Source organism: Juglans regia, chromosome 5 (assembly GCF_001411555.2).
Source record: "Juglans regia cultivar Chandler chromosome 5, Walnut 2.0, whole genome shotgun sequence".
NCBI lineage: Eukaryota > Viridiplantae > Streptophyta > Magnoliopsida > Fagales > Juglandaceae > Juglans > Juglans regia.
This window is the reverse complement of record NC_049905.1, coordinates 491,495-513,784: the sequence shown is the minus strand read 5'-3', so window position 1 is coordinate 513,784 and position 22,290 is coordinate 491,495. Positions and strand designations below refer to the sequence as shown.

At 38.5% G+C, this 22,290-nt stretch overlaps 2 protein-coding genes across 4 annotated transcripts; one reads left to right on the top strand and one right to left on the bottom strand.

Annotated features, from left to right (window-relative positions):
* Positions 1 to 1,302: 1,302 nt before the first annotated feature.
* Positions 1,303 to 5,433, bottom strand: LOC108988401 (protein RETICULATA-RELATED 4, chloroplastic-like). Of its 2 annotated transcripts, XM_018961659.2 has the most exons (8): positions 4,772 to 5,432; positions 4,587 to 4,655; positions 3,680 to 3,811; positions 3,505 to 3,558; positions 3,379 to 3,423; positions 2,435 to 2,574; positions 1,787 to 1,912; positions 1,303 to 1,690 (listed from the first exon to the last, which is right to left on the bottom strand). In XM_018961659.2, the coding sequence occupies exons 1-8, from the start codon at positions 5,315 to 5,317 to the stop codon at positions 1,642 to 1,644; spliced, it is 1,161 nt and encodes a 386-aa protein (XP_018817204.1). In that variant the 5' UTR covers positions 5,318 to 5,432; the 3' UTR covers positions 1,303 to 1,641. The 2 variants fall into 2 exon arrangements, with proteins under 2 accessions (XP_018817204.1, XP_018817211.1); XM_018961666.2 differs by lacking the exon at positions 4,587 to 4,655 and having other exon boundaries at positions 4,772 to 5,433.
* A 1,505-nt stretch (positions 5,434 to 6,938) lies between these two features.
* On the top strand, positions 6,939 to 21,318 carry LOC108988389 (50S ribosomal protein L1, chloroplastic). 2 transcript variants are annotated; one of them, XM_018961640.2, is made up of 8 exons: positions 6,957 to 7,391; positions 7,477 to 7,536; positions 17,596 to 17,775; positions 17,870 to 17,924; positions 19,037 to 19,164; positions 19,879 to 19,962; positions 20,715 to 20,840; positions 20,925 to 21,318. In XM_018961640.2, exons 1-8 carry the CDS (start codon positions 7,020 to 7,022, stop codon positions 21,060 to 21,062), a joined length of 1,143 nt encoding a protein of 380 aa, XP_018817185.1. In that variant the 5' UTR covers positions 6,957 to 7,019; the 3' UTR covers positions 21,063 to 21,318. The 2 variants fall into 2 exon arrangements, with proteins under 2 accessions (XP_018817192.1, XP_018817185.1); XM_018961647.2 differs by lacking the exon at positions 7,477 to 7,536 and having other exon boundaries at positions 6,939 to 7,391.
* The last annotated feature ends 972 nt before the right edge of the window (positions 21,319 to 22,290 follow it).

The window sequence follows — 22,290 nt, the reverse complement described above, 5'->3', positions numbered from 1 at the left end:
GTAGCCATATAGCTTGTTACTGCAAGGATGATGTCTCCTTGGTGGTTTCTATCAATTGCTGCATTATACGAGATTGAGTATGTTCCTGCTGAATGCAGGGAGGGTCCGGAAATTCCCTGTTCTGAGAGTGTTGGCTCATTTGAGTTTGTATTAAATTATTAAAATATAAATAGTTGTGCTATACAGAAGTCTCACATTATTGCACACTACTTAAAAATATGTAATTTTACTTTTTTACCCTCATGCTTGATATTTCACATTTCACATGTTAAGAAATATGAGGGTAAAAAAATAATATTATATATTTTTAAGTGGTGTGCAGAAGTGTGAGGCTTATGTCTAGAATTTTTCAAATATAAATAATAAATAAATAATCATATTTTAAACGTGCCATTCGAATTAAGTTATTAGAATTGGTATCGGGTCAACATTTTTTTTATCATTTTCCATAATTGTATACACAATTTGTAATAGATCTACTTTGATTGCACCATTATTATTTGCTTTTTCACGAAACAATTTTTCATTTGCTTCTTCACTTATTTGTGCACATTTAATACATTGAAAACATTCATAAGATTATGATCTGTTACAAATTCAAAAGGTTTTTCAAATTTGAATATCAATCGAGTATTTAAAATAAGCAAGTATTTATTAAGTTCAAAAAACCGGTAAATTAAAAATATACTCAAAAAGAAAAGAATAATGCTACATACAGTCATGAAGTGTACAAGAGTCGTGCAGTCGCTTTGAAAAAGAGTGAAGTTCATTTTTAAAAAATTAATTTTTTCTTATATGGGTATCGTATTTATTCACTTTTCTCAAAGCAATTGTTCGACACTTGCGCACTCACAGCATCAACTATCAATTCTCATATTAAAACCCAATTCATACTATTTGATGTGCCGCAATATAAATAGCTTTTTATATCAGTCACATAAAAAAAACATTTAAAATAAGTCAAACCAACTGTATAATTGAAGATGAACAAATTTAGGATGAAAAATATCATTTTCCAAATAAAATAGTTGAGGTGTGAAAGGACCAGTGTCCTCTCATCCATGAAGCAAGCAGAAGAAGCAGGGCTACAATGAAAAAACATCCATTGAAACCAAAACAAAGGATGAATGGTATTGAAATTTGGATCTAACTTGCTGGACAATTTGCTTGCAATTGGAGAAAGCAACACATAAGATAGACTCTGCTTCAGATTTGAAACTAGCATACTATAAAAAGAGGCAAGTGAAATTCGCTCACAAATGAAAGTTAGACATTGACAAAGATGTCAACCTATCTTGCCCATCAGCTCACCAAAGCAAACATTCATTGCATTCTTCAAACACCACAAATCTAACAAATATCAAACCCCTGGTGAGGGCAGCTCTGTTTACAATTCTGCATCAGCATGTTTTTGCTGTGCTAGCGACAGTGACATTCTGGAATATAAGGAGGTTTTAGGGCCTATAACATTATTAATTACAATAAATTTACGGCCAGAGTTCTACCACGGGGTATGCAAAACCAAAGCACCCAAATCGATCCCCTATCATCCCATGCAAATCCACATATAGAAGTTATATCTTATTCTAATGTAAATTTTACTTGCAACAATGATATAACTTAGTTTTTCCAGCCAATGCTCTACTCCCTTATCTTTTGTATTCCAGTCCAGCGTGCATAATCCACCCACCTATATGCAGAATATACAGTGTCAGTCATCATAAGAAGTGGAAAAGGAAGTGCAACAACCTGAAGAGATGACATCGAAGGAGAGATCAATTCTTACATTAATGACCCTAAGAATGTGTTGCCAGTTCGAACAGCAAAGCAAATAGCACTTAGTATAATCTTGTGCTGGTGTAGCAAGGGTTCTAGGATTCGTTGTTCAATTATTCCCGCAAGTACTTGGTACCTATTGACAAAAAAAGCAAAATATCCCTGTTAACTGGCTGCATATGGAGATGATGATCTGTTATAACTAGCCTCACCCATTTATAATATTGATCCAAATACTTCCCAGTTCCCAGCACGTATCCGGGAAAAATTACATCAATTTATTTATTTATTTTTTTCCTGTCGGGGGAGTGATCAATTAAAGATTTATGAAAAAAACTACTACTTTGAAACTCTCTCCCTGAAACTCTCCCAAAACCCTAGTGCGGCTGATCTTCGGGAGGAGGGAGAAGACCTCTCTTCACCCTCTCATCTTTCATCACCCACCTCTCCTCTCGTCTTTCTTTTCTAACACTACATTCGAAATATGTAAGAGGGAAGTTCCTTAACTTGACATGTTATAAAAAAACAATGGATAATCAAGAATGTTAGATTTGAGATAATTTGAATAGGGTTTCAAATACAATGATACAGTTAACAATAGTAAATTCCTAGAAGCTTAGAGTAATTATAGATATTTATTTCCTTTAAAACCTCATACCTTAGGTTGCTAGAAACAGCCATATAAACACCATATGCAACACTGGTTGATAATACAGGTACATCCTCTGCTTCGCCAGCGAAAGATTTATCAACAGCCTTTCGGGCATTGATCAATACATTTGTTATACCTGTACCAACCTGAAAATGCTACCATCAGTCATATGACGTCGAATGAATAATGATTTTGTCAATCATATACAAAAAATTTCTGCTGATGGAACTTTGAGATGAGCCCTTTTATTCTCTACCACATAGAAGTTCAACAGAATACCATACCACCAAGGATTTTGGATACCAAACTTTCACGGTACATCTTTATTCAAGCATACAATTTGTGTTTTTCACTTTCAAAGAGCATTCACTGTCAAATATACAAACTCACATAAAAGAATCTGCCAAAAAGCCTTAATTGTTGATTCAGTCTTTTGATTAAGAACAACTCGTACAAAAAATTATTCTTCTATGCATTTTTCTATTTCTTTGTTACAGAAGTTTTGAGCATTAAAAGTTATATTGCGGGACTCAAAGAGGTTAATTCTTTGAAAACTATTCTCACATTTATCAACTGCCATCAATTTCAAAACCACATGAAACAATTTGCACCCAATTACATTCAATTTGAAATAGCCTTGTGCACTGTGTTTCCACATTTCAAACCAGAAAGTTTTGTGTATCATTGTGAATGGGAACAGACTCCAAATAAGTTTTCCACAAAGAATACCTGAAAAACAGAAGTAGTTATAGAACAATATCTCAATTGTTTGGGAAAGCACTAATAATAGCTTTCCTCATTCATAATGCTTGGGGATTGTAGATGGCAATCAACAATGGAAATGCACACTTCTGGACCATAAAGCACAACGATATCTCACAGCATTAGAACAAGGAGGAATTCTAAAGGAAAAATACATAGGGAATTTCAAAACATTATATTTCACTTACCAGAGATGCACCGGTCCCAACTGCAAATAGTTTGGCTCCATTACGCTGCATAACAGATAGATATACCATGAAGTCCTGATACATTTCAAAGTACAGCTAAAATTTCTCTAATCATCCAACACATACCATTATTGCACCTATTCTTTGCAAAAGTGAATAAGATGTTCCAGCCAAAGCCACCTGCAGACAGGGTTTAAAAAGCATGCCACCGACAACATTAGGTTCATATGATGCTGCATTTGCCTGTGAAAACGACAACCTAAACACCAACAACCAAATAAATACTGCTATAAACAATAACCTGAAATGCATTATCGGGACAGCCATAGAAGAACTTAGCAATAGGTCCAGCACTAACTGCAAGAGGTGGCCGGAGAGAAACAGTAGGTGCTGGAAGCCAGACAAGCATAAAATCTGCTATAATGGCCATTACCTGAGGTAAAGGAAAATATAGAAAGATGGGAAAGGTATTGATATGGCATGAATTAGTAACAAAACAAGAGATATCGAGTTAAAACAAACAAGAGACGAGAGTAAAACCATAAAACTTTGGAACCACGCAACATTCCATAGAGAAGAACGACTAACTATATATGTAGCTGGTGGAAGGCTTGCTAAATTTATATTACAATATCAAAATAAATATGTAGTTCATGGGTGGTAGAGTTGAACTAAGATAATTTTTTGTGATGGTATGCGTGAATTGCATTGAAGTTTGGCTCTAGCTTATGTATCAATTAAATATGTACTCAGTGACGTACCCTATCCTATTGTGACTATTTTTTTTCTTTAATTGGTGCAGTAAGTAAAAAACTTTTGTGACGGGACAAGAATAATTTAGATGTAGCGTGGAACAATCCTACATTCTTACTCAACTCGACAGAAGCAGTGATAAATTTATCCACTTTCTGCTCTAAAGGGCCATATATTTGATTAACCTGGGTTCAAGATAGCTTTCTTCAAAGCCTTAAAGGGCCATATATTTAGTCAGTGTCACTCATACGTATATGTGTGTTGTACTTACTTTAGCACACATACTATTCAGTATGAAAAACTTGTTTCCTAAAGTTGCTCTGTAATGGGTTCTGTTGCATTAAACTTTTCATCTAATGCTAAAGGAAACTATACTTGATTTAGAGAGAGAGAGAGAGAGATTCTTTTGGGGGATGCAACATATTCTAATATTCAGATATCCAAGAAAAACGAACCACATCGGCAAAGACAAAATCCAGTTCCTTGGTGAACTTTTCTCTACGCCGCTCCAATTCTGCCGCAGTCTGATAATAAATCAAACGAAAAATACTAATAAAGGGAACAACACAAAACATATATATACTATAACGATGAAGATAAGCATAGAATGGACAAGTGTGATGTGAAGCTGAAAGCAAACCTTGGTGAAGATCCCAACGCCACATTCCATGGCAACCTTGGCCAAGAAAAGATCATCGGCAAGCAACCGCTCCTTGAACCCACCGAACTGAAGCAACCAGCGGAATAGCGCCGACCTCTCCAGCTCAAAGTACCTCCTCACAATCGACCCCGGCACCCTCCCGGCCTCAATCGCCGCCCTCAAGTCCTTGTCCACGCTCTCCACTGACCTCCCCGCCTCTCCCAAGGCCATTACCGCCTCTTCTCTGTTCCTCTCCCGGTCTTCCGCGTCATCATCACCATCACTATCCCCACCACCACCACCACCACCACCACCACCTCCTCCTCCTCCTGCACCGCCTCCTCCATTTCCGGTGGAGTAGATGATGGTGGGTCTGGGACGGGTGGTGAAAGTTAGGGAGGGGTTGAAGAGGTTGGAAGTGGCAGGGGGGGTAGTGACAAAGCGTCGGGTGATGACAGTGAAGGTTTGAGGTGAAGCGCGGTAGTGGTGGTGGTAGGAATGAGATGGAGAGGGGAGAAAGAAGTTGGAGATATTGGTGATTGCCATGACAGAGAGAAAGAGAGAGGAGGTGGTGGCGTAGCTGCGAGACTGTTTGAGACTTGGAAATGAGAAGGGACTGACTGACTGGGGGCTGGTGGGGGAGTTTGGAAACGGTTTGTTTGGTGGTAGATAAATTAGTACGTAGATGATGGCGTGTGACAACGATGACTACCCGACACCGGAGGCCCCCACGTTTTTTAGCCTAAACTCAATCGATAATTATTATACTAATGCACTGTATAAACACACGTACCTACCTTCATTATCCAGCTCTCACTAGCAACCTTGAAATCAGATTTCTAATTCTTTTTCATTATTCTTATTGGACTCGAATTCCCACCAGATGTTTCAATTCAGTTGGAACATTCACTCCAAAACGACAAGAATTTGATCACATTATTCATTGCACCAAACCAGATTACTGCTAGGAGATTATCAATTAGACGAGACCCATTACATTAATGTCAGAAATTCAGAACACCAGAAATCTGGGGTAGCATCCAAAGTTCCAAACATGTGAATGACTTTGCAGTTTGCACACCCTCATGCATTAGAAGCCACAGAAATTCGTAAAATATTAAGGACCATTATCTTAGTCAAGTCATGCATGACGACACATGGGTCAATTCCCAGCTGAAAAGTAAAGCCTCTTCTCTAAAGTTTTGCTTGCCACAAGAAATTAAGAGCGGGACGCGCCAGTGACTATGTCTATGTGTGGCACGCACCTGATCCTCCCTCCTTCATGACTCCCCCATGCCGGACCTCCCTCCCTGTCCAGCCAAAATTTATTTTTCCAGCATTTTGTTTTTTTTATTAGATTGGGGAAGATGAAATCCAATTTTCAACTCAGACCCCGTCACATGGTCACATTATATTATATCACATTATAGTGGTGTCACAAACAGACCAGTTCCTGGGCATCACGAACCGTTCGAGCTACGCATGAATCTCACGCGTCAATGTGCATCTCACTCTCCAACGACTACACATCACATTGTCAAGTAACTTATATAGTATTCAAATGTGCTACATGAAAATTATGCGACTTTTATTACATTAGTAATAATAACACCATTTATTAGACTGATTGCCACCATCAAGATTTGATCTTCTTCCATGAGAAATCAGGAGTTGATAATAGTGTAGCTGAGAGTAGGGATAAGGGATAAGAGTATTAAACATACGACTCGGATCAAAGCACTTGCAATATATCACTCATAAAGACGAATGTAATTGAATAATGATAGGTATGTGCATCTCTAATACAAAGAAACTTTTTATCTTTTAAATGGTCTATGTTTTCAGTACAGATCCTTTTTCAAAATATAATATTTGTTGATAAGATCATTTATAAAATAAACCATTTTTTTTTACTATTTTATTAAAAAAATTTAATATTTTAGGTATTTATAATAAAATATCATTGATAAATTTAAAAAGAAAATGATTAAAAAAATTACTAATAATTATTTTTGGGTTTAGAAATTTTATCTGAATTTGTTGGTATTATTAATTTATTGTTATCATTATTATTTTTGTAAAATTGAAATAGCATACTGTAGTAATGGTCTACGATCTGGAGGAGCTCTACGACACACAAAGTGATCCCTCTTATCTCCATATACATATACAAAAATACCCTGATATTGTAATAAGATAACAAACGCTTCTCACGTCGGCTACACTCACTCAGAAACGCAGCTCTCAAATGGCTACCTGTACCGCACCCTCATCTCTGATGCTAACATACGCCGCCTCATCCGTGCACCACCAAGACCTCATCCCTTCCCTTCTGTCCTTCAAGCCCAAACCACTCTCCACCACCTTCTCCCTCTACCCTTTGGTCTTGAAGCCTAGAGAGAGAAGGCCAAACAGGTGGGCCAATGTTAATTTTCACAGACGAGACCAGTCTGGTGGGTCCTACCATACCCGTGTTGTTGTTGCTGCTTTGGCTGCCGAGGCAGAGGTGGCTGAGGCTGTGGAAGAGAAAGAAGGAGTGGAAGGGGCTGCTGAGTCTGGTACTGTTTCCGTGCCAAAACCAAAAAAAGGAAAGGCAGCATTGCTTTTGAAGAGAGACAGGGTATGTGGAAAAAAAGTTTTGAGCTTTTTGTATTTTGTTTTGGTCTTGTATGTTTTTTGGTGATCGGTGGGTTTTGCTTGTTTAGGTTTATGTTACTGCCCTGAGGTTTCGATTTCGGAAATTGTTGCCAATTTATACAAACAGAGTATGCCTTATATTTTTTATTTATTTTTTTCTTTACGTTTTTAGAGAAAGAGTACCGCTCATGATTTCCAGTTGTTGCTACTCTCTTTATTCTTTTTGATAGGTACTATTCTCTTTTTACTTGGGCATTGTTGTTTCTATTCTCCCTGCTGTTGTTGTTCCGATTACATGAACTATGCGTGTTAATGTGTTGACCGCTGGGTTATCATTTCAGAATTGAAGTTCAAGAAACGCTCTCCGTTTCTTCTGGAAAGAAGCATTGTATTTTTTGCTAATTTCGTTTGTTAGCTGCTTTGGTTTCTAAAATCCATGATTAGTTGACAGCCTGTTTGGGTGGAGGGAACCTAATGGAAAAAATATATTTTTTTAAATTATTCTATTCTTTCTATTGTTTGGGAGTTTAATTAGAAGGGAATGAAATCAGCATTCCCTTCCTTTGGAAGTTTAATTAAGAGGGAATGAAATGGGTGGAAGGGAACTCTCGTTCAAGAAATGCTCTCTGTTTCTTCTGGAAAAAAGCATTGTATTTTTTGCTAATTTCGTTTGTTAGCTGCTTTAGTTTATATAATCCATGATTAGTTGACAGCCTGTTTGGGAGGAGGGAACGTAATGGATTTTTTTTTTTTTTTAAATTATTCTTTTCTTTCTGTTGTTTGGGAGTTCAATTAGAAGGGAATGAAATAGGTGGAACCGTGGAAGGGAACTCTCGTTCAAGAAATGCTCTCTGTTTCTTCTGGAAAGAAGCTTTGTATTTTTTGCTAATTTCGTTTGTTAGCTGCTTTGTTTTCTAAAATCCATGATTAGTTGACAGCCTGTTTGGGAGGAGGGAACGTAATGGAACAAATCTTTTTTTTTTTTAAATTATTCTATTCTTTCTATTTTTTGGGAGTTTAATCAAAAGGGAATGAAATCTGCATGCCCTCCTTTGGAAGTTTAATTAACAGGGAATGAAATGGGTGAAAGGGAACTCTCGTTCAAGAAATGCTCTCTGTTTCTTCTGGAAAGAAGCATTGTATTTTTTGCTAATTTCGTTTATTAGTGTTATGGGCTGAGAAGATGCTGGAGTGGAAGGGTTGCAGTCTGCATAGGGGTTATGGCAGTGGGCAAGGTGTTGGTGGATGGAGGTGGTTCTGTGTGTTGAAGACAGAAAAGGAAGGTGATAGTTGTTAGTTGTATTTGAAGAACAGACCTGAAACGATGTCGTATTATATAGAATTAGTTAGTTGTTTCTTTAGTAGAACGTTGTCGTTTAGCACTTTTCCTTCTTATTAATTGTAACGCAGTCGTTTCTTACTTACTAAAAGTGTAAGGGACGTTGTTAAACACTGTCGTTTCATATGAATACTTAGCTATTGTTGTTGAGGAAATTTCTCTCTCTCTCTCTCTCTCTCTTTTTTTTTTCCTCTCCGTACACTTTGTGTCTTTCTTGGTTTTTTTTTTTTTTTTCTGTTCTTCTTGTTGTTGGAGTTTGGCATGTTCAATGGTGGTAGTTCAGTGTGGTGATTAGCTTGTAGTTTAGTGGAGTGTTAAGTTTTAGATTGGAGATTCTCGAAATAGTGCATTGTAGGGTGAAGATGGGTATGAGCACAGAGGTCTTCATTGAACAGAAGGTATTTGTGTTCAGTAGGGAGAATGATAGGTGGTGGAGAATCACTGAGAGTAGTTGGCGTGTGGTGAAATACATTTCATTAGAGCATGAGGCTTTGGGGTGGTTGGGTTTGATGGTGAGGGAGTGTGCTGCATCTTTGGGCTCTTCAGAGTTTTTTAGAACTCGTAGAACTGGAAATGCAGTTTTAATGATACAAAGGGGGTGCAACCGCAATGGAAGATATTTCTCCATTTCGGATTTTGGGCATGAAAAGAGGAGAGGTATGTTAGTGGTTCCAGAGGGCAGGAAGGGTGAGGGGTGGAGGAAATTTGGAGATAAGTTGAGGGAGTTCATGGCTCATCCCTCTGTTTCGGGGGGTGAGTAACAGAGTGAGGGCACTCCCATGGCATTCGCAGGCAGCCAAGGTTGATGCTCCTTCATTGATGGTGGATGCCTCAAGGTCGTACAGTGAGGTCCTTCAAGTGCAGAAAGTACGGCAGTAAGAGGTGAGTGGAGTGGTGCCTATAGTGCCAAAGGTTGCGCAGAGATCGTGCAGAGGCAGTGAAACAGAAGAAGAATTTCTTTTAAGGGGTCTGTGTAATATGGAGATTAAAGTGGGGCTGTTGTTGGAAGAGTTGATCGAGCTTAAACGGTGTGTTAAGGGGAAGGGAGTGAAGGATTCGGGTAATGGGCTGGGAAGGGAAGATGGGCTGGGTGTAAAGGAAGGGAAGTTGGGCTGGGATGGGAAGCTGGCTGGGTTGGCGAAGGGGGAAAGGGCCAAGGGGCCGGGTCAGGTTGCGGGTTCAAATAAGGTTTGGAAGGCGACTCGGGTACCACTCGATATTTCGGGTCAGTGCCTTGCGCAGCTTTCCAGGACACCGATACGTGCCAGAATGGCTACGGTACCGGCATAGAAACTCCCGACCGTCCTCGAGAAGCATCAGGGTGAGCCGGTTCAGGCACCTCGCCAGGAGGTTATCGAGGAAGGCATGGTTTCGACTAAGCAAGGGCCGATACCCACTATTCCTACGTCGTCGTGTTGTAGGTTGTTAGTGGAGGAGTCACAGAAGCTGCCGTGTGAGGTGGACGAAGGGACAGCAACGGTTTTTGTGTAGTCTCACTTGCTGGAGCATGGGCTCTCCCTACTGAGGGCTCCGAGAGTTTATGAGGAGCCTACGAGTGGGTTTTGTCTGTTGATGGTTCACGGGTTGGGGTTGGAGGAGGCTTAGAAACAGTTGTGTGTAGGGGAGGGAGTTTCTGCATTTTCGTTGGAACAGGGGTTGGTTGTTTCTGAGGGGTACACAATGGAACCAAGTGTTGATGTTTCTGTGGGGTATGCAGGGGAACCTAGGGTCGAATCAGAAGTTGTAGGTGGCTCGGAATTGGCATTATTTGCTTCTGTCAGTAATGCTGAAGAGGGGGTCACTCTAACACCCTTGTGCACACTCCCACCCAGTAATTATGGGAGTTCTTCGTCAAAGTGGGTTTTCAAAAAAGTGGAGGAAATTCAGGAGGTCATTGGGATTTCGTTTGGAGGGTACGAAGAACAATTTAAGGCCCTCTTGTAGCACTTGAGGCTAGTCATTCAAAGTCAGCCTCTAAGCGGGATAGGGAGCTTAAAAAGTTAACTTGCTCTATTAATTATGATACGAAAGAAGGGAGTGGTGGAAGGGATCGATCGAGGGGGAGGGGTAACATAGTTGTTTATGAAGCCTAAGATTTTATCATGGAATGTCTGGGGGCTTAATGATCGTAATAAGTGCCTCCGAATCAAAGCTTTATTGCGGTTGTGGAAGGGTGATGTGGTGTGTTTGCAAGAAACAAAGAGACGTTTTATTGACAGGAAATTCGTGCGCGGTTTATGGGGGTGTTCATATGTAGATTGGACTTATTTGGCCTCTTCGGGAGCCATAGGTGGAGTATTGCTTATGTGGGATAAAAGAGTGGTTGAGATGATTGAGGAATGTGTTGGAGAGTTTATGGTTGCGACTTTATTTAAAAATGTGGATGATGGATGGGAATGGGCATTTGCAGGTTCCTACGGTCCTAACGTGGATCGGGACAAGAGAAGGTTGTGGGAGGAGTTGGCAGGAGTATACTCCTTATGGGAGGTGCCGTGGTGCATGGGGGGTGATTTTAATACTATTCGGTTTCCTAATGAGCGGTCAGGACACTATCGTCATTCTTTGGCCATGGAGGAATTCAACGAGTTCATATTTGATCTAGATTTTATGGATCTCCCTTTGGTAGGGGGTGAATTCACTTGGTCAAATGGGCGGGTTTGGTCGAGATTGGATAGATTCTTAGTATCTCTTTCATGGGAAGCTAAATATCCGGAAGCAAGCCAGAGAAGACTAGCTCGAGTCAGTTCTGATCATTATCCTATCCTTTTGGATTGTGGGGGTATTCATAGGGGGCGACGGTATTTCAAGTTTGAAAACATGTGGTTAACAGCAGATGGGTTTGTAGAGAGGGTTAGTGGTTGGTGGTCTTCATATCAGTTTGTCGGTACACCAAGTTACATTCTGGCAAGTAAGTTGAAGGCATTGAAACAAGACTTGAAGAAGTGGAATTTGGAGGTGTTTGGTCATATTGACAACCAAAAGATTTCACTGTTGGAGGAACTGCAGGAACTTGAGAATAAAGAGCTTTTGGGAGAAAATACGAAGGAGGTGTTATTGAGGAAGGGAGCGGTTATGACAAATTTGGAAAGGGTCTTGCTATCAGAGGAGATCTCATGGCGTCAAAAATCTAGGGCACTTTGGTTGAAAGAAGGTGATAGATGTATGAAGTTTTTTCACAAAGTGGCTAATTCACATCGACGGAACAATGTCATAGAGTCACTTCAATCAGGCTCTCAGGTGATATCTTCTCCTTTTGAGCTTGAAAATCGCATAGTACAGCATTATGAGTCTCTTCTCTCGGAATCGGTTATTTGGAGGCCGAAGCTTGATGCTTTGCATTTTGAGGAAATTGATTCGCAGTGTGAGTAATATGGAGAGACCTTTTGTTGAAGAAGAGATCCACAAGGTCATAGCTGGCATGGCAAAGGATAAAGCGCCGAGGCCAGATGGTTTTTCAATGGGGTTCTTCCAAACTTGTTGGGATATTGTAAAAGATGATGTTATGCAGGTTTTCCACGAATTTCATGCCTTTCAGAAGTTTGAAAAATCCATCAATACATCCTTTATTGCTCTTATTCCTAAGAAAAATGGGGCTTCGTCTATTGAAGATTTTCGGCCGATAAGCCTGGTTAGTAGTGTGTATAAGATAATCTCGAAGGTCCTTGCTAACCGGCTTAGCCCGGCGTTAGAACATATTATCTCCAAGTCCCAGAACGCTTTTATTCGTGGGAGACAAATTATTGACTCAGTACTTATTGCAAATGAATGCTTGGATTACAAGATACGAGAGGGAGGTTCAGGTGTTCTGTGCAAGCTTGACATGGAAAAGGCCTATGACCATGTGAATTGGGAATTCCTCTTATACGTGCTTGAGAGATGTGGCTTTGGGATTAGGTGGATTGCATGAATGCGTTAGTGTATTTCTACAGCCCGTTTCTCAGTTTTGGTTAATGGTACACCTGCTGGTTTTTTTGCTAGTTCAAGAGGCCTTCGGCAGGGAGATCCTTTATCTCCTATTTTATTTGTCATTGTTATGGAGGCTTTGAGTAGGATGGTGCAGGCTGCGGTTGGGGGAGGTTTCTTATCCGGTTTTCAGGTGGGTAATGGTGAGGTTGGCACTATCACCATATCACATCTTCTTTTTGCAGATGATACATTAGTTTTCTGTGAAGCAAAGAGTAGTCAGATCCAAACGTTAAGAGCATTGCTACTTTGTTTAGAGGCAGTATCGGGGCTAAAGGTGAATTTGGCAAGTCTGAGATGGTTCCTGTGGGTGCGGTTCCTAATATTCTCAGGTTAGCTAGTCTCTTGGATTGTAAGGTGGCCTCTTTTCCAATGAAATACTTGGGTCTCCCCTTGGGAGCATCTTTCAAGAATAAAGCTATATAGGATGGGATAGTGGAGAAGATAGAGAAAAGACTGGCTGGTTGGAAACGAGTGTACTTATCGAAGGGGGGCCGTCTCACGCTTATCAAGAGTACTCTTACTAATCTCCGAACGTATTTTTTTATCTTTATTTCCTATGCCAGTAGGGGTGGTGAATAGGGTGGAGAAACTCTTTAGGGCGTTCCTATGGGGTGGAATGGGAGAGGAGAAGAAATTTCATTTGGTTAGATGGGAGACTGTATGCGCTCCAGTTGTGAATGGGGGGTTGGGTGTCTGTAATTTGAGAATTTTCAATAAAGCTTTATTGGGAAAATGGCTATGGAGATATCATCTGGATGAGGGGTCATTGTGGAGGGATACTATTGATGCTAGATATGGGGTAGATTGGGGTGGGTGGTGCTCTAAGGAAGTAAGTGGGGGCTATGGGGTGGGTTTATGGAAGTATATAAGGAAGGGGTGGCCATGTTTTGTAAATCAAGTTCGCTTCGTAGTTGGTGAGGGCAGTCGCATCAGATTTTGGAGGGATGTGAGGTGTGGAGTCCAGGCTTTGGAAAGAGTTTTTCCGACCTTATATTCTATTGCAGCTGATAGGGAAGTTTCAGTGGCTGATGTGCGTATATTCTCTAATGGAATGCATCTGTGGAATATCCTTTTTAATAGGGATCTACATGACTGGGAATTATCTATTGTTTCAGAATTTTTCAGCTTATTATATTCCACGGAGATTCTAGCGACACAGCAAGATAGTTTGAAATGGAGGTCTAATAACCATAAGTTATGTACAGTCAAGATGTATTATAGCATCTTGGCAACACGACTTGAGATTACTCCGTTCCCTTGGAAGAATATTTGGAGGGCTCGTGTGTCCCCTAAAGTAGCTTTTTTTGTTTGGAGTGTAGCTCTTGGGAAGATACTGATCACGGATAACTTGAGGAAGAGAGGATGCATAGTATTGGACTGGTGCTATTTGTGTAAGAAGAATGGAGAATCTGTGGACCATCTATTACTACATTGCGAGGTAACAAGGGTGTTGTGGGATGAGATCTTTCTGAGGGTTGATATTGCCTGGGTTATGCCTATGCGGGTGGTGGACTTGCTGGAATGTTGGTCAAAGCTGCAAGGTTGCAATCAAGTGGCAGCAGTGTGGAAGATGATCCCACTGTGTATTATGTGGTGTATTTGGACGGAAAGGAATACCCGTTGTTTTGAAGATAAGGAACGCACAAGTACTGAGTTGAAGAATTTTTTTCTCCACACTCTAATGTGTTGGTTTTCCAATATTGTATTAAATGGGGACAATGTTCAGGAATTCTTGTCTTTAATTAGCCTTTAGAATGTTTTTAGGAGTTCCTTTGTATACGTCCTGTGTACAAGGATTACGTTTATTTCATTCATATATATAATATCTCTCTTTTTTACTGTTAAAAAATAAATAAATAAAGATGGTTGGAGGGAAAAGCTCTGAACCGAAAAGTACATTCAGCAACTGGATTCTTCTTCTTCCCTCATCTATCATTCTCTCTTCTTCTCATATCTTTGGAGAGTGACTCTATTGAAGTAGTCAGTTTGGGTCCATTACAGTTAGCTGCTTTGGTTTCTAAAATCGATGATTAGTTGACAGCCTGTTTGGGAGGAGGGAATGTAATGGAAAAAATAATTTTTTGAAGAAAATTATTCTATTCTTTCTGTTGTTTGGGAGTTTAAGCCTCGTTTGTTTTCGCAGATGAGATGAGATGAGTTGAGATGAAAGTTGAAAATTGAATAAAATATTGTTAGAATATATTTTTTTAATATTATTTTTATTTTGGGATTTGAAAAAGTTGAATTGTTTATTTTATTTTGTGTGAGAATTTTTGAAAGTTGTAATGATTAGATTAGATTAGATTAGATGAGATGAGTTGAGATTAAGAAGGGAATGAAATCAACATTCCCTCCTTTGGAAGTTTAATTAAGAGGGAATGAAATGGGTGGAAGGGAACTCTCGTTCAAGGAATGCTCTCTGTTTCTTCTGAAAAGAAGCTTTGTATTTTTTTGCTAATTTCGTTTGTTAGCTGCTTTGGTTTCTAAAATCCACGATTAGTTGAAAGCCTGTTTGGGAGGAGGGAACGTAATGGAAACAATAGATTATTTTTTTTTAAAATTATTATGTTCTTTCTATTGTTTGGGAGTTTAATTAGAACTCTTTGGAAGTTTAATTAAGAGGAATGAAATGGGTGGAAGGGAACTCTCATTCATTCAGCCATTTCCTCCAATTCCCTTGTAATCTCATTTTTCGCTCCGAAATTGGGAGGAATATGAGAGAATGGAATGAGGGTTAATAAAATATTGACCAAAGTCTCTATAATACACCCTATCCTATATTTTGTTAAAATACTAAACAACTTTTCTCTGTCATTTTCACCCGTAGATTCCCCTTCATTTCTTCTCATTCTCTCTCTTTACTCTTTAGCCTCTCTCCACTTTCATAAATGCTTTGTTTAGACGGTGTAGAGTGAAAAAGATAATCAAAATAGATCTAGTAACTTTTATTGTTTGGTGGTGAAAGAATTACCTATTGATATAATTATTAAGTGAAATTACATTTGAAAGTTCATCTCTGTAATTATTAAATGAAAATGATATTTGAAAGCTTGTCTCAATAAAGTACATTTTCTAAATTAAAATAGGAAAATTACAAAAAAAGGCATAATAGTAATGTTATTACAAGTTATTCACTTGCATTCATTTTTGTATTATATACTTCTAAATAAGGTTATTCACTTTCCATTCGTGCTTTTTAATTGGTAAAAAATATTATTGAGATACTAATGAAGAAATAGGCATAGCCCAAGTACACAAGACGTATGCTAGAAAAAACACCTAGTCAAGAGCTTGAAATAGATACATGGAATCTTGGAAGCTAAATCCATTGAAGTCTATAGCAATTGCCCATAAAAATAAAGTACTGAAGAAGAAACTTTTGAGATCATGCATGGAGTGCTCCATATGTTCAATGTTTCGGTCGTTCCTCTCCTGCCCAACTTTCCATTCCCTTTAAAACATTCAAACAAAAAGGATTCTATTCCATTCCTTTCATTATAGTCATTCCATTCCATTCTATTTATTTTCTCGCCATTATTTTTGTCCCATTCTATTTCACTCTTTTAAGCTCCCAAACAGAGAACCCCTAGGGGTTGGCTCAAGTGGTAAAGACCTTGGTCTTGGTGGTAGGCTTCCTCCAGGTCTAAGGTTTGAATCCTCTTGGGTGCAAACAATTTCTAGGGACCATCGGATTGGGGAAACTTCCCCTTGAATTACCCGAGGTGCACTTGCGGGAAATTCCTTGCCGAGGGCCTATGCATCCCCAGAATTAGTTGGGACTTTGTTCTCGGACACCTGGTGCCAATAAAAAAAAAAGCTCCCAAACGGAGTGCTTATGGTGTGTATCAACGCCCAGTGGAAAACTGGTATGGCCCTTATTAATCTGAATATCCATACTATAAAGTGAAATAACTTGAAATTTTGTATACTATCAGTTGTCTTAGCAGTTCCAGTTTTCTTTAAGGGCCCCATTTTATGGTGGGGGAATGTTACTATTAAGCACTGCTTTAGATAATGAAGCTGTTTGATTTCCATCAGTGACTAAACATGGCCATGATTTATGTGTTCTCTTTTTATTACTTAATTTGGACTACAAGTCAATAATGATTTTTTTTATGAATAAAAATTTTTATTGAGACATGTAACAATGCAAAGCCAAGTACACAGGAAATATACAAATACTGAACCTATTACATGTCATGAACTAGTAAAAGAAACAAGAAAATCATGGACACTAGCTCCCTTAAATACAATAGCTGAAGCCCACTGAAATAAGGAATTAAAGAAAAAACATCTAAGTTCATCCACTGAGTGGTCCTTATCTTCAAAGCATCAAACATTTCTCTCAACCCAAATCCAACACATAAGGCATAAAGGTATCATATTCCAAACAGCGGCTATTTGCACATAAACCTCTCCAGCAAGCAAAAAGGTCCACCACCCTCCTAGCCATCACCCAAGCAATACCACAACCTGGTCACTTTACAATTTAATAATAGATGATCCACTGATTCACCAGATTTCTTGCATAAGAAACGCCAATCCAAAACAACGAAAATTTTAAACACTAGAAGCTCTGCCTAATGAAAATGTTAAACACTAGAAGCTCTGCTGCCTATGAAGAGTTCCTGTAAGTTAAGTTTGTATTGAGCTTATCAAACAAGTTGTCTTTATTGAGTGATTTCACAAATGAGATTTACTTGGTTTTTTTTATTCAGAGATTTTGCCCATTTCCTTTCAGTGCATTGCTCATTTAGGTTGTTATATTTCATGTTGAGTTTTAAGAAAGCTGTTAGTCGATTATATTAGTAGTTTAGTGTGATTGTTTCTCCTGAGATTTTCCAAGAACTCAAACTTGTTTTTTTGTTTTTTATAATGTCAGAGGAGGTCTAAGAGATTCTTGGAAATTCAAAAATTAAGGGAAAACAAAAAAGAATATGACCTGAATTCAGCAATATCTTTGATAAAAGAAATGGCCAGTACAAAGTTTGTGGAAACCGTTGAAGCCCATTTCCGTCTAAACATCGATCCTAAATATAACGACCAACAGCTGAGGGCAACTGTAAGTTTTCTGGTCTCTAGTTGATTATGGGAACGTATCTGATTGGTGGCCTCTTTATTTTCCTCATCTTTTGTCTCGTCAAATTTGTTATTAGGTAAATCTGCCCAAGGGAACTGGACAGACTGTTAAAGTGGCTGTTCTTACTCAAGGTAGTTGCTCTTCTCAATTTTCAGTCTTTATACCCAATTCTTTTACACTTGATCTTATATTTTATCATTGTCATCTATCATAAGCACAATGTTTTTTTTATCAATAAAAACAAGGTTTTCTATTTTAAGGGAGTTGGTGCAAAAAGAAATGATGTACAACACTTTATGAATATAATGAGTATATGGATTGCTAACATTTCAATCAGTGAACTTAAAATAGTGTAGATTACCATGCAAGAGATTTCTGTGTTAGGGGCTGTAAATAGGTAGGCCAGATCATCCTTGAGATTCTGAGTTGCATCTGATTCATGGCATTCCGAAATGACCAAAGATTAGACTCTTTTCTACCAAATCTGCCGAATCAGTAATGTTATGATCTTTCCATTGTCTAATTGCTCTTACAACATCTACCTATTTATGCATCTACCCTTGTCTGAGAGTACATAATTGCTGCTCTCTTCATAGAAGTCTGGGTTACTTTGGTTGTATGTTTTAGTCTCCAGTGGTTATCTGTGTGAACGTATTCTTGGTCTGAGCCTCTGAAGGTTTTGTTAAAACATCACTTTGCATATCATGTTCCTCCACAACTTGAATTTGTGGATCTTCTTTATATGTTGTAATCAGCAAATTTTCCCAGAATTTAGACTTAGTTCCTCCAGATGCCTTTTGTGGTGTTTGGAGGTATGGAAATGAATAGAACTTCAAAGATAAGGAACGTTTGTTGGAGGAACTCAGATGCTTCTTTTTCGACAAGTCATTTCTCTGGGCAATAGCTTTAGATTTTAAAGGGCTTAATTTTCATGATTTCCTTGTATCTATTTTTTCTTCCTAGCTAGGGGTGTCTCTTCTACATCCCATGCACTTGCGCTGTGCCTATTGACATTGATAAAAATAAATAAATGGTTTCTTCCTCTACATCTTTATTGGTTGAAAACACTATATGATATATTTTGCAAGGATTCTACTTATATAAAAAAAATATATATATATTTTGCAACGATTTGTATTAATAAGCGAAATATTTTTCCTTTCAGCATGTGCATGTAAAGTATTGTTGTTCTTATTTCCTTTTTGTTACCTGGAATATTCTAAATTAAGCTTAATATCTACAGGTGAGAAGTTTGATGAAGCGAAGAATGCTGGAGCTGATTTGGTTGGTGGAGAGGACTTGATAGAACAAATAAAAGGAGGATTTATGGAATTTGATAAATTAATCGCTTCACCAGATATGATGCCTAAGGTGTATCTTTGATATCTTTTTCTAGTTAATTATATTAACTGCTGTATGCATTTGATGTATCCATCAGACAAAAAGATACATTAACATTCGAATTTCCAAGTAACTGCGTCGAAAAGATTCTGTGCAGAAAAAATATTGGTTAAGAAGAGGAATATATCCATCCCATTTAAATGAAAATCAATCAATAGCCTTCTAATTATCTGGACGGAGTGAGGATGGGAATGATATGACGTGTGCTATCCTTTTTGGATACATTGTGATAGTACTGCTTCTATTATGTAATTCGAGTACTCTCAGAAAGGATTTATAAACTAGATGGAGCTATAAAAAATCTGGAGATACATAAAAAGAATCTGGAGATATATCACTAAAGGGATTTTGATTGCCTATTTGAGATTTAAATGGAGGTTCTGCAGTTTTCTCCTCCTTTCAAGCATGTAGCTCATTACCATTATGTCACACAAGCTTGTCTGGTCTACTTCTAGTTTATTAGTTCTTCATGTTAAGGTGCTTAAAAGTATAATGATTATGGGCATTTTCATGGTGAAGTGTCACTAACCAGATGTGACTAATTGATAATGATGATTGAATCTGATTTTGTGTATGTACATGTTTCTGTGTAATTTATCTGCCTTTGACGTGGAGTTCTTATTTTGACTAGATAACATAATAAGTAAGTAGATTTCATTTACATAGACTTGCTGATTGTACCAGGTTGCAAGCTTAGGAAAGATTCTGGGACCCCGAGGGCTGATGCCAAATCCAAAAGCTGGTACTGTCACACCTAATATACCTCAGGTATGGTATAAATATCTTTGTTTGCCTTTTCTTTCAGCTTTCAGAAAATTACAAGTGGATCCTCATTTGGTTGCTATTTCCTGGAGGGTTTTTGTGGCCTTTCTATTGCTTACACGAGTAGACTACATTGCCTTTGCCGTCTAGTTACTTTGCATGGCCAGCCATGATGGCTGTCAATCAAGTACTATGATTACTTGGGCTTGCTAGGATGATTTCTGTACTTTTGTGCTTGATGGTACCAAGATTCTCTGTTTGCTTTATTTATGAATGATTTAAGTGCAAAAAGTCCCTTTGCGTGGTTCCGCAAGCATGGGAGGGTATTGTCCTTATAATTCAGAACAGTATGGTTGGCATAAAACTTCATGACTACTTGTAATTATGAAACGTGCAACTGACTCAGGTAGAATATAGACTTAAGTAAGATATCCAAATGCACTATTCTTTTCCATTTCTTTTTGCGATTGTGGTTATCTCTTTCTTGATTCTGGACCTTTAACTGGAACTCAGCAATTTTCTTTAGATTTTCCTCGTTCATGTAGATAAGTCTCTGCAAAAGTGAAAGGGAAATTGGAATCATCCGGCTTTAACTAGCAATTATGAATTGCGTTTCTGAGAATGATGTGATAAGAACAGTATAATGATGACCAAATTTAAGGGAACAAAAGGAGAAACAACCGAGTGGATTAACATTTTTCTTCTTTTGCTTGTGAAAAAAGCAGTATTGTGAATGTTTGTTCCATTATGTGTTTCAGGCTATAGCGGAATTCAAGCAGGGAAAAGTTGAATACAGAGCGGACAAAACTGGAATTGTTCATTTACCTTTTGGAAAGGCTGACTTTTCTGAGGAAGATCTTCTTATTAATTTGCTGGCTGCAATAGTACGATCTTCCCCCTATTTCCTAAACTTCCATGGTTTCTGAAATGCTTCATAATTCTTACCGATTGCTGCCTTTATCCAACAGAAATCGGTAGAAGCCAACAAGCCACCGGGTGCGAAAGGTGTGTACTGGAAAAGTGCGCATATTTGCTCATCAATGGGGCCTTCTATTCGGTTACATATAAGGGAGATGCTCGAATACAAGCTTCCGTCAAAGGTTTGAAGAACATTATACTCTGTAAATGCTGTCTTCAATTGGTTGAATTAGATCCATAGGCGCCTTTTTCAGATCTTGACAATGTTTAGTGAAGATGGTAGGAGGGCAACTGAAATGAAAGAGAGGGAGACTACGATGATTGTTTTGGTTTGAACTGGCATGAAAGTGTGCACACTCCATGGCCTTCTCTACACTGACCTGGAAAGCCCTTGTGTTATTGTTGCCATCAAACATTATTAAAGTATTTTTTAATAACCTTACACCAAGTGAACGGAGAATACAAAATTCAGGAATACATCCCGGCAACCCAGGCGACAACTACTTCACATATACAACGCAATAGAGCAACACAAGATCATGGGAGATAATTATAATATATGCATGTTTTTTTCCTGGAGCAGCCGGAGATAGCTTCCCTATCTTGGGGTGACTATAATAGCATCCTACTCACTGGGAGCCGGATGGGAAGCTGCAGGTGCTTCTTCAAGTTTGGTTTAAGCCATAGCTTAGACCACAGCCCCGCCACCGATACACATAACAAAACGAACATAACCCAATAAAGCACGCCCCATGCAGCTTGAGATTTACGGTTAACATCTGTTGTCGACAAACCAACAATACCAATCAGCATTAACAAGGCCAATATACCCAACGATGGCAGCAGTTGCAGTAAATTAGCAACAAAATAACAGTAGCAAGAAAACCAACGGCAAAAATAGCACGAGTTTTTATCGTGCCTTGATTCTCAAGCCCAGGAATCTTTCAAGATGTGGCTATCCTAACCTTATCAAAGTTATTACGATATTTCATTTTGCAATTCGAGAATTGGGGTTGGTGTAGAACATCCAAATATGGCTTCCTTGGGGCCCCTTTTCAATGATTAGGAAGAATTATATGCGCATGGTTTTGTATCGTGTTCAGTTCTCTTTGTCAATGAGCTTTTAGAGCCCGTTTGAAGGATACATAAATCATTTCTATCTCATCTTCTCTCCTTTAATTTTAACTATTAATCTCATTACTATTCACAAATCATCTCGACTCAGCTCGTCTCATCTTATCTCATTATTCAAACGAGGCCTCGTTTAATAGTATCTGATAATGCTTATTTTGCATCAACAATTACAGCAAGTTTCCTTCGTGGAAAGTCTCGTTCTTTCTCATTTCCCATAAGAAATAGGAACACACGAATTCTACAGTCATATAATGATACAATATTTTCAATACAGATTGAAAT

Bases quoted from the DNA above. Each gene is read 5' to 3' on its own strand.
- LOC108988401 (XM_018961659.2), bottom strand. From the start codon at position 5,317: ATGGCAATCACCAATATCTCCAACTTCTTTCTCCCCTCTCCATCTCAT. The intron at 3,812-4,586 runs GTTCGTTTTTCT...CCTTTACCTCAG, and splicing joins ATTTTGTCTTTGCCGATGTG to GTAATGGCCATTATAGCAGA. The intron at 1,913-2,434 runs GTATGAGGTTTT...TTTTGTCAATAG, and splicing joins GCTGTTTCTAGCAACCTAAG to GTACCAAGTACTTGCGGGAA.
- LOC108988389 (XM_018961640.2), top strand. From the start codon at position 7,020: ATGGCTACCTGTACCGCACCCTCATCTCTGATGCTAACATACGCCGCC. The intron at 17,776-17,869 runs GTAAGTTTTCTG...ATTTGTTATTAG, and splicing joins ACCAACAGCTGAGGGCAACT to GTAAATCTGCCCAAGGGAAC. The intron at 19,963-20,714 runs GTATGGTATAAA...TATGTGTTTCAG, and splicing joins TCACACCTAATATACCTCAG to GCTATAGCGGAATTCAAGCA.